The sequence below is a fragment of the Aptenodytes patagonicus genome, chromosome 5 (assembly GCF_965638725.1).
Source record: "Aptenodytes patagonicus chromosome 5, bAptPat1.pri.cur, whole genome shotgun sequence".
Lineage (NCBI taxonomy): Eukaryota > Metazoa > Chordata > Aves > Sphenisciformes > Spheniscidae > Aptenodytes > Aptenodytes patagonicus.
In genome coordinates this window covers 76,619,424-76,630,092 of record NC_134953.1, presented here as the reverse complement: position 1 = coordinate 76,630,092, position 10,669 = coordinate 76,619,424, and the positions used below count along the sequence as shown (strand labels likewise).

The 10,669-nt window shown below is 39.0% G+C and overlaps 1 protein-coding gene across 1 annotated transcript in view; it reads left to right on the top strand.

The window, feature by feature from the left end:
• The first annotated feature begins 768 nt into the window (after positions 1-768).
• The window catches only part of ABCA4 (ATP binding cassette subfamily A member 4), a 76,302-nt gene continuing 66,401 nt past the window's right edge, over positions 769-10,669 (top strand). The window contains exons 1-5 of the mRNA XM_076337767.1: positions 769-834; positions 4,665-4,758; positions 5,276-5,417; positions 7,317-7,456; positions 10,250-10,377. Of these exons, the coding sequence (XP_076193882.1) occupies positions 769-834; positions 4,665-4,758; positions 5,276-5,417; positions 7,317-7,456; positions 10,250-10,377 (570 nt within the window). The remainder of the gene's footprint in view (positions 835-4,664; positions 4,759-5,275; positions 5,418-7,316; positions 7,457-10,249; positions 10,378-10,669) is intronic.

Genomic DNA, 10,669 nt, shown 5'->3' with positions numbered 1-10,669 from the left:
TATTTTTTAACAGGTCCCTGTATCTGGTATTTAGATTAATATGTCAAATTCTCTTTTTCCTTTTGAAGGTAAAAATTCATGGTGATTAAAATGAGTCATGAACCTAGAAAACAGAGCATACAATGGTTTAAATTCTGTTGGGTGTCCCTCCTAAAATGTAGTGGGAGTTGCTGAATTTAAAAGCATAAAAATGAGATCCTGTATTTTTTAATAAAATGGCAACAAAATGGATTTACCTCTACAAAATCCATTCCAGGCTGTGTTAATATACATTTATAGTGTCTGAATGGAAAACCTAATTCTGTCTTTATCATAATAACTAAACAGTTTTATATAAACTAATGTCCAGTTGTAAATCCATCTTTTCTTGGAGAAAATAGTTTGAAAGCACAGATTTAATCTGATAAATGGTGCAGCAATTAACTGCTTTCATTACTTGCGAGTCCAAGTTAATAGCTGGATTCAGTGTTAATGAAGTTTTTTCATTTGAAAGAGATGCTTTTCCTCTCTATTGCTTTTTAGCGCTGATAAATGTGTCACAGGAAACAGCCTCCAAACGAAGGAAAACCATGATTTTTCATGTATGGTAGTGTATCAAGTGCAAAATTAAATGGTGCAGACAATGAAAGGAACTGATCTCTATGATAACATAATCTTAAAATAAGAACAGAAAGCTGTTATTTTGCTCTGAGGTCTGTTTCAGCTGTCAGCTGAGAAATGGCAATGCATCCTTTGCCACAGGTTAACCAGAAGCGTTGATGCAGAAGAATGAGCTTCTTTAGGCAAGTCAGACTTCTACTCTGGAAGAACTGGATCCTCCGGAAAAGACAAAAGGTAAAGTATTAGTCTTTGGATTTCAGCTTTGGACCATGCACTCCACTGAATGAAGTGACTGGTACATTTATCAGCATGTAAAAATCACTAATTCCTCAAAGAATCAAATGTGATCTTTGTATGGGCCTGCTGTCTGGGATCTTGTCTGGTGCAGTTTGCAAAGCTGCTTTTTACACACTAAACATAGAATACTTGTATAATGCTATTTTGACAAATAGTATTATGTACTAGAAGAGTTGTGGGTAGTAAAATTTTTTTGTATTTCCACATAAAAAGATCTGCTGTTAGAAAACATCGTGGGCACCATTCAGCTCAGGGAGGTTTGTTTCCTAATTTTAGATTTGCTCCTCACACCCAGCTGCTCTTAGACACGAATCCAATTAGGGCCCTAAAGTTCACACAGATTTTATCTTTTTTAATATGGCTGAATGACATAAGTAAAGTGAAAATCAGAGAAGTAGTTTAAATCCTTTCAAATCCTCTTAGATCTTACGATACTTGGTCTCAGAGCAAATTTATTTATTACTTTCCACCTTATTTCATCATTGCTCTTTTTTCTTTTTTTTTTTTGCTTTTTCTTTTTTTTTTCTTTAAGCCAAATTTTCTTAGAGTCAAACAAAACCTCAAACTAGGGTCTTGGTCATCTGATGTACTGCAACTACTTCTGTCCAGCAAAGGAAGTCCCTTTGCCTGGTTTCCAGGCAAAGTAAGTCCCTATGAGGTCCTATATAGACTGCCTGTTTCAAACCAAAAATAATAGAAAAGTACATTAGGGCATCTGTGAGGCCGTAACAGTCATGCAAACAGTTTTGCCATAAAAGCAGAGATCAATAGGGTCAAACTGAACCACGGGATGAGTTGAAATACTTACCTATGCTGACCTGATTTTAGTCATTAGGAATGACTCACATGCTGAAATTTCCAGGATCAAAGGATTATCTGATTTTCTTAATAGATAAATTGAATGCCCTCTCTTTCATAGCTTCCCAGCAGACTTTCTCCCACAGTCTACATTGCCATCAAGAGCTGATGCATGTAACATTGCCAGCTCATGATTTAATACAGTATGAAAGTCACCAATCCATACTTGAGCTAAATTACACCAAATATGAGGACCCCTTTTTGAAGCTGGACTTCAGTTACTGATTGTCAAGGAGCTGTAGTAGTTTGGTTCTCAAGTTCAGAAAAAAAAAAACCACCAACAAAATCCACATCTTTCTGATCTTCAAATGAGTATACTGAGAGAATTGGAAGCCACTGTTTTTTAAGTTTTAGCAAATGGATCTTTATGTAATTCTTCAGTATTTTCAGTGTATGAAATACTGCTTTATTTGGGCAAATCTGCTCAGATATGTGACCCAAAGTGCCTGCTTGGGCTTCAGGAATTCTCTTTTTTTCTTGTTTATTTTTTCTTATAGAATTTTCAAAAATGCTAACTTGGTGTTTCCTGGTGTTGCCAGAGATCCTTTTCCATGATGATCGTTCCTAGCTTGTAAGCACAGTGATTTAATCCACAGAGAAATATTTTCTTCACTCTAAAGAGTAAAACATTTTACAAAAGAGTCAGTAAAATCATTTCCTTTTCTAAGTATATAAACCTACCTGCTTATTTGTCCACACAGAGAAACAAGGTAGCCAAAACAAAAATCCATAATGTCAAAAGTAGCTATAAAATGTGTTTTGGGAAAATCAGCGTGTTTTTTGTTAACCATCATGCAGTACCATAAATGGAGACATATTCAATCTTCTACTCAAGTTCATCATTTAGTCTAATCTAATTCACAAGAGGAAAGACTTCATTACAGAGTTAACAGTTGATCCACAGCCAATTTAAGCTTGTCACATTTATATGGTTGTATCACTGTGCTTGGTCCATTACAGCTCTGTCTGGATACTACATTTCTCTGTGCATGTTGCTGGGATTTCTGGCTGTTTATCTTGTGGTTCTGCAGGCTTATGGGCTGCTCTCTGATCCTTCTAGTGAGTTCTGAGACACCTGTGTGTCCTCAGGAAAAGGATCACAGGAAAGAATCAGAGGTGGTCTGTCCTTACCTCATGACACATTGTGTACCAGCTTGAAAGAAAGCTTCCCTTGTGCTTTAGCCTTCAATCCCTTCCAAACTAGTTAGCTCAGACAGAAAGGACTTACTGAATTCAAGTATAAGGATTTTGTATTTCCTGGGAATGAAGTAAGAATCGACATCTGAGCAGTTAACCCAGATTAAGTCTGCAGCAAAGATGACAACCGAGGAGTTTCCCCAGTTCTTACCCCTCTGAGTTTATGGGTGTGTAGTGCTTGTCCCAAATGTCTTATCAAATGGATGGCAATGGGTGTTAATCAGACCTTGTGGACCCCTGCTGAGAAGGGTCTGTAACACTGTACTCCCAAGCTGTGCACAACAGCTGTCAAGGAGAAGAGCTGTACAATGGCAGGTTTCCTTCTCTGATAATTGTGTCATCTGCCCTTTGCTGCTGGTAAGATTTTGCCTGGCTTTAAAAATATCAGGCATGCATAACTTCCTAGGTGTGTGTGTTGGGCGGGGGGGTGGGTGTTGTTGTTCTATTTTAAAAAAGCCTTAAGAGGAAAAAGTGTGAAATAGGAAACGGTTGCCTGGTGTAAAGCTTTCTACCCTTTTGCTGTAAGCATAAGCTGTGCTTAACTAAAGCTATTAGACGAAGTTATAGTGGAAAAAACAAGGCAACTCCAAAAACCTGTTCTTAATTATGCTGTGGAGTATCTTTTGCTCTGCATGGCTCAGTTTGAAAAAAAACATTCACACGTGACCCATCTTGTCTCTGGCTCTGCTCCTGTATGTGTTATTGTTACATATTTGGTGCCTGGTCAGGGAGGCAGGAGCAAGAGAAAGGAGGCAGGGAGGGCTTTCCTGTGCATGTGCTACAACCCCAGTTCTGGAGAGAGTCTGTCCTGGCTCTTGTAGGGAGGAGGAAAAAAGTGCCACGTGGCTGGACACAAAAATCCCATAGCTGGTCCTCAGAGCCCAAAGCCTGTGTCACAGGATCAAAGGGTTGTAGTTTCAAACCTCTGCCAAAACACACAGGGGCAGTAAAACAAACTGAAACACAGTAGTAGAGGAAAGAGACTGAAAACCAGGCAGGATGTTGCTCTGTGGTAAAGCAGTGCCCTTGATTTTCTGTCGTGACTGAGAGCTGGTGACTGCTCTAAGTGTATTGAAAGATCCGGGCAATAAAGTGGCCTTTGATGGGGTCTTCTATGTTATTGAATAAGGTGTTTGATCTTAATGTATGCATTTCTACCTGTATGAGAAAATTAATAATGTTGAAATGAATGATGACAAAAAGAAGCAAAAGTAAAGATCAAAGAATGTAAGTTTATGCTAAAGTCTTTTACCTTTGGGTAAGCACAGTGCACTGACAGCCTACTAATGAGCCCAACATTGTGAAACTGGATAAACTCCCACACACACACTTTTTCTCTCTTGCATCTAATCCTTTTTTGCTGTATTGTTATCCACTTTGTATAAAAACTATTTAGACTTATATCTGGTCTATCTGGCAGTTTAGTACTAGCTGTTGCCTCTTTTTACCTTGGTCAGGATGCTTAATCATTTCTTTAGAAGAGGTGGAGAAGCCACTGAGTTAATGGTAGTGCTTCACAGGGCTCTGAAATCCTTGCTGTTTCTGTGTATCCTTTCCAAATGGTGAAACAGGCAAGGGATAACCATGGGCACATGCTGCACTGGGCATTGCTGCTGTGAGAGGGGGCCTCAGCCCTCTAGTCACTTAGTGACTCTATACATGGTTCATCTGTAAAATTTATTTTGAAGTGATTTTTTTCTTTTTTTTTCCAGCTTCGTTTTCTGGTGGAGCTTGTATGGCCTCTCTCATTATTTCTTGCCCTTGTCTGGCTGAGGAAAGCTAATCCACTGTATCGCCAACATGAATGTAAGAACATTTAAGATGTTTTAATGCTCTGACTTGTGCTAGATAATGGCTAGAAATTCTGAGACAGAGGTACAGGTCCGTTTGCCAAGTATTATTCTCCAGTGGCAAAAGAACAGACCTTGCTTCAAGTAGTTTAGTTATTTATAGCCATATATTGTAAGAATTACCAGTGAGGAGGGGAAAAAAAAAGAAGTCTAGTTTTCCTGAGAGATGCTTTGTGGTCAGACTTACATGAGGTCTCAAGATTCTATCAAGTTGTAGATTTCTGTAATTCTGTTACTGAGAAAGTACTGCCTTGCTACTTTTAAAAAAAAAAAGTTAGCTCAGAATTTATTTCAGTTGAAAATAGACATATTGCTTATATTGGTGACTTTTTTTTTGCCTAGTAAAAGAGAAACCTATATGATTTCCATCACATTCCTTCTGTAGTGAGCCAACCCATCATGCTATTTAGATTCATACAGGCTGCATTAGAAAAAACACCTAATCATTTATATTTTGTGTTTCCGTACTGTAGGTCACTTCCCAAACAAGGCAATGCCATCTGCAGGAACACTGCCATGGTTACATGGCATCTTCTGTAACATGAACAACCCCTGTTTCCGCAGCCCAACCCATGGAGAGGGTCCAGGCGTTGTGTCCAACTACAAGAATTCCATGTAAGCAGAGCTGTATGTGTGAGAATGGGTTGCAGTAATACAGGCCTGCTAGGCAAATGCTAATAGCCTGCTCTTGGCACCTGTTGAGCATTCATGGGCATGAATGATGCAAGGAGAAAGGATGGAGTATCTTCAGCCTGGTTAGAGAGGTCCCTCAGTGCACTGAGGGATATTTTAAAGAATTGTTCTGTGGTGTGAATGAAAAGGGAAAGGTGAGCATTTAAGAAGACACCAGGCTGCAAATACTGGAAGACAAAAACTTTCAGTTCTAGCACATCGGTTTCATTCCAACAATGGTTGGCAAAGTTGAAACAGAGCTCATGATGGTAGGTTTGGGCCTTTTTGAGAGAGAGTACAGTTGTGCTAGTCTCTAGGGAACACGTGTTCACTTAATAAAATCCATCCTTCCTATTGCCTACTGCTTAGTGAATGTCTCAGGACAAATCTTTTTGATATAAGAGTATGGAACCCCTAAACTTTCTTTTCTCATCACTTGAGTTGTCCCTTCTGAATGAGAGCTCTGATGAAGTAGCAGAAGGAAAATCTGCACTGCCACTTCTTATGTAGCACCTGTTTTGGCTATATACTTGTGAGACTTTAGTCAGCATAGTAACCTTCAGATACTAAGCTTATTAACAAAATAGGAGGATGGGAGATTTCCGGACTGTTAGTCAAAAAGAGCTGTGGGAGTGCTTCATTGCATTGTTTGTTATAGCTGAGTCATGAAAGACAGCATAGCGGACAAAGAGCCTTAGAGTAAAAACCTGTTAGAATAGCTATAAAAAATGCTCCAAATCTCCCTTTGCAAATAGTCTGCTTTGGAGCATCCAATGATGAAAATTAATGAGCTAACAATGTCAAGGCCATTAAAGCTCCAGTCACATGAAAGTCCATAGCTTGGAGTTAACTTAGCATTTGACCTTTTGTTCCTAGTAAACAAGATTTAAAATAGTCAGCTGGACTTTTTTTGTGGGGCACAGTCAATCACACAGTGAAGCTAGAGGGTTCTGTTTTCTATACATTCTGGCTTTTATAGGTTGCTTATTACAGAGCAAACTGTCCCTTTGTGAGTCAGAGTAAATTCAGTGCATTACAGAGGAAGCAAATACATTGTGTTTTCTGAAAGAATTTAGTCCTTCCTGTTTGCTGTTTCCTGTAAGCTAAAATAAGTCATGAGGACTGAGATATACCATTCCATGTATGGAAAAACATAACACCATTAAAGAAATGTAACGGCCTCCCCTGCTGCCAATAAGAATTTTTTCGTACTTGTTTATAAACACAGCACCTGATTGCATCCTTGCTTGAACTGTATGTTCTGACCCAGAACAGCTGCCTGTGACAGTTTGTCACTCCTGTTTTCCTGCATCTCCTAGAAGAAATGTTTTGAAGGGACCTAAAAGCCACCCTTACATTGCAGAGGACTGAGCTGGGAGAGGGAGGAGGATTCTGTGTCTGGGTGATTCCATGTCACTTACCTGGCTGAGCAGGGCTGCGTGTGCCCAGAGTGCCCCATCCAACTGCTGGAGCTGAGCCTGGGCCAGAACCAGAGCAGATTTGCACCACAGCTGTGAGCTGAATGCTGTCTGGGGAAGATCCTGTCTCCCAAGCAAGATCAGCATGGCTAATGAAGAAAGTGTATGAGAGGCCAACCTTCTGCAACACCAGTAGCCCTCTTAAACCTTCTGCGGACTTCCAAATCTAACTGAATCCCACACCACCTGAAACTAGGGTGTGGTCACCAGAAAACTGAGCTTTGAGTTTCAAGACTGTGGACAAAATAATTTGTTTTTTTCTCACCCCTAACACAGAGTCAACTTCACCTTTTTTTTTTTATGTGAAAGGTTCTTAAGAGTCATCAGTCTTAAATTATTGTTGGTTCACTATTTCTTCTTTCAGCCTTGCAAGGGTATATAAAGATGCTCAGGAGCTCTTACTGGAAGCCCCTGAAATCCGTGACCTTGGCAGAATCTGGGAAGAACTGACCATTATGACTCAGTTTATGGAAACAATGAGAACTAATCCTGAAAGAATTGCAGGTAATTGTTTTGTCTATATCCTTTAGACTATTGAATTTTTCCTTCTGAGAGCGAACTAGTAGTTACTCTGCAGACTGACAACATTATAATGTATTTCACATGTGGCTGTTACTCTGCATACTGTTAGAGAGGGTAAGTTAAAACTAGTCCAGTGTTGTAACAAACATCTTTCATTTGAGAGAAAGGAGGGAGGCATTCAGCTCCATTCTACAACCATCTTCCTTAAATAACAGTAGACAAAACTCAAAACACAAAAACATGGGTATCTCACCACCCAAAGTAAAACACGTGGATGAAGATATTTCATTGATTATTATTACAGTAGAGGCAGCAGTAAGAAAGTATCACTGGAGGATGCAGAGGAATGGAAAGCTAGGAATATACTGGAATATATACTGGGAGCGTAACACAGAGAAGAGCTTAGAGATACTTTGTTTCAAGTGTTAGCTGAAATAGGTTTGGAACACTGAAGAAAGAAACTCTTCTTGCTTTGATGATGTGTTTAGAGAGAGAAGGCATTGCACACTTCTTATAAACAGGATTGCAAATTATATGACTCCATTAATTTTTACTTAAAACAGCCTCCCAAACTCAAAACGCAATCCTGGGGAAAAATAGGAAATGGACTAATAATAATTTTTTTAATTTAATATTTGGGCTTTAAGTACAGAATTTGAAAAGATACTCCTAAAACTAATGGCACAAAAACGGACTGTCTCTGAGAATTGATCTGTCCCATTCTCAAGTCCTTTGCCACAGGAATAATATTCTTATTAAAATCAAATAGTCACTCTCCCTATATTTTTAGTAAGATGTGTATAAACCATCTGACACACATGCTCCACTACCTCATCAGAGGTTTCTAACTAGAAGTAAGAAAGGGACTATCTCATTGTAAATAACAGTGAGACAATCAAAATGCCCCAGAATGCAAGCAACAAGAACTTGAGTATAATCCGAGCTGTGGTTTGTATACAGCTGTAGAAACCAAACCTGCCTATTTAGAGGTGAGGAGAAGCATGACATGCCATGGGTTTGCAACACATTGCTAAGGGACCACACCCCATGGTTTGGGAAGTTGCCTTTGCATCCCGTGTCAGCTTTACTCAGCAGCTGGAAAATAGAGTACATTCCTGTGAAATATAATGTTAATGGTCTTTCAGAATCTGTGGGGTTTTTGAATGTGTTTTACTTTTAAAAAAAGAAGAAGTTTGAAATAACCTGTTTCATTAAAAAAAGTAACAAAGTCAGTTCTGGAGCTAAACTAATAAAATGTGAATTGCCACCTGTTTCTATACAGAAAAAGGTACTGCAGAATTGACTATTTAAGTTCTCTCTGTGTGTAGCTTACTACTATTGCCTGTAAGCGACAATCTTAATAGAATATTGTTATAGCTGTGAAGTTAAGCAATGAAAAAATTAACAAAATGTCAGAATTAAGATTGCTCCTTCTCCTGGTTCCTTAAACTGGATCCACTTCTTGAGTCCTCCTTCCTTGTCCCGTTCCCCCCTTGCAGTGACACATTTGATGAGATGTGTTCCTGTAGTGTGCTTTTTCCTCCACAATGCCTGGGTACCAGGAAAGTCATCAGTGAGAATATGGGGGACAGGCCCCTATTATTGTTTTCAGTGTTTACTGCTTGAATAAATACATGGAGGAGCAACTGAAGAAGTTCTGCTCAGCCCCTGCAGCCCTAGGACAGACTATGCTTATTGCAGATGGAATTGTGGAAGTTAGTTGTCAAACTCTGAGAAGACTCTACTTACCTCACAAAATGGAGACACTCAGCAGCAAATTTGTGCATGTTTATGTGGAGATGTCTAAAGCTATGTTCCCCATGTCAGTATGATACATGCTGCTCCTATCAGTTTCAATTGCCTGTTCTAAAGACTGGAAGAACTAGTGCTTTTCGAGCATTCTTTACCTAAGTCTGTTGATGCTATGTGAACTACCATTAATAAAGGCTGTAGTATTCAATGGACATGAGCAATATTCACTTTCCAAGCTTTCACTTGGACCACGCTGAGCCAGAATTCACACTGATACTGATTTGTAACAGAGACGAGTTAAAAAAGATTGTCATTAAGAGCAGCAGTATTTTGGATATTGTTGTAGATGGGGTTAGGGAAATTTGGTGGCCTCTCATGTATGTTTCATTTAACAGTGGGTAGCCTCATTGGCTTATCTGAAGATTTGCAAGTTTTTAGTTTAATAGTTGGTAAGCTAGTTTAATATGGCTATTAAACTACAAACAATTTATGCTTCTCCAAGGAAAATGAGTTTTTCTTGTGAAAGATTTTCAAGAGGCCATTTTTTTAAAACTATAGAATAAGGTTAACTAGCTAAGATTAATTGACAGCAAGTGATAAATTAGTATAAATGTAAAGGGTTGGCTAAAGTTATTTACACAAGGCCCGGAAGAAAGAACACTAACAACAGTAGCACTCTTGAATCTGAACATTTAAAATAAACCATTACCTCAGAAAAAAGGCAGAGACTTTCAAATGCAGTCAGGGATGCTTTCAATGCTTCCATTGCTGAAGTTCTAGTCTGAAACAGCTTTGAGAGATCAGATATGCAGAGTCAGAACACTCAGCATTTTCTGATGATCATTCCACAACAAAGGATTAAAATCATTTTGAATTTCAAAAATAGTTTTGGACCCCTTTAGTCACTACTAAGCATATGAGCCAAAGAACATACTTTTTGCAGGTTTAAGCCAGGGTAGGAGTTGTTCTTTAACTTCCTTTGTTTGGTATCTCACTGATCTCTGCGCTCCTTTCTTCATCCAGGAAGAGGAATACGAATTCTAGACATTTTGAAAGATGGGCAGACTCTCACTTCCTTCTTGCTGGAAGATGCTGGCCTCCCAGATATTGTTGTTTTCCAGCTTATTAATGCTCAAGTGCGCCCTGAACAGGTGGGTAGAGTATAACAGCTACCAAGCTGTTATCTGTGTGGAATGCATTCTCTTGAGTTGTATATGCAAAGTAGCCGCAGTTGAGGGCCTTGTGCCCAGAATACCTGCTGCCTTATAGGCTTTTTGTACAACTTCTCCCTTTGTTTTTTGTGAATCTAGAGGAAGAGGTGTTCGTTTTGTCTTTAAAAAACATTTTGAATATGCATTAAATACAGATATTTAGTTCAATGCTGCTGTTGCTCCCAAATAATGAGCATCAAGAAACGATACTGCCAAGAAATGCATTCGTCCC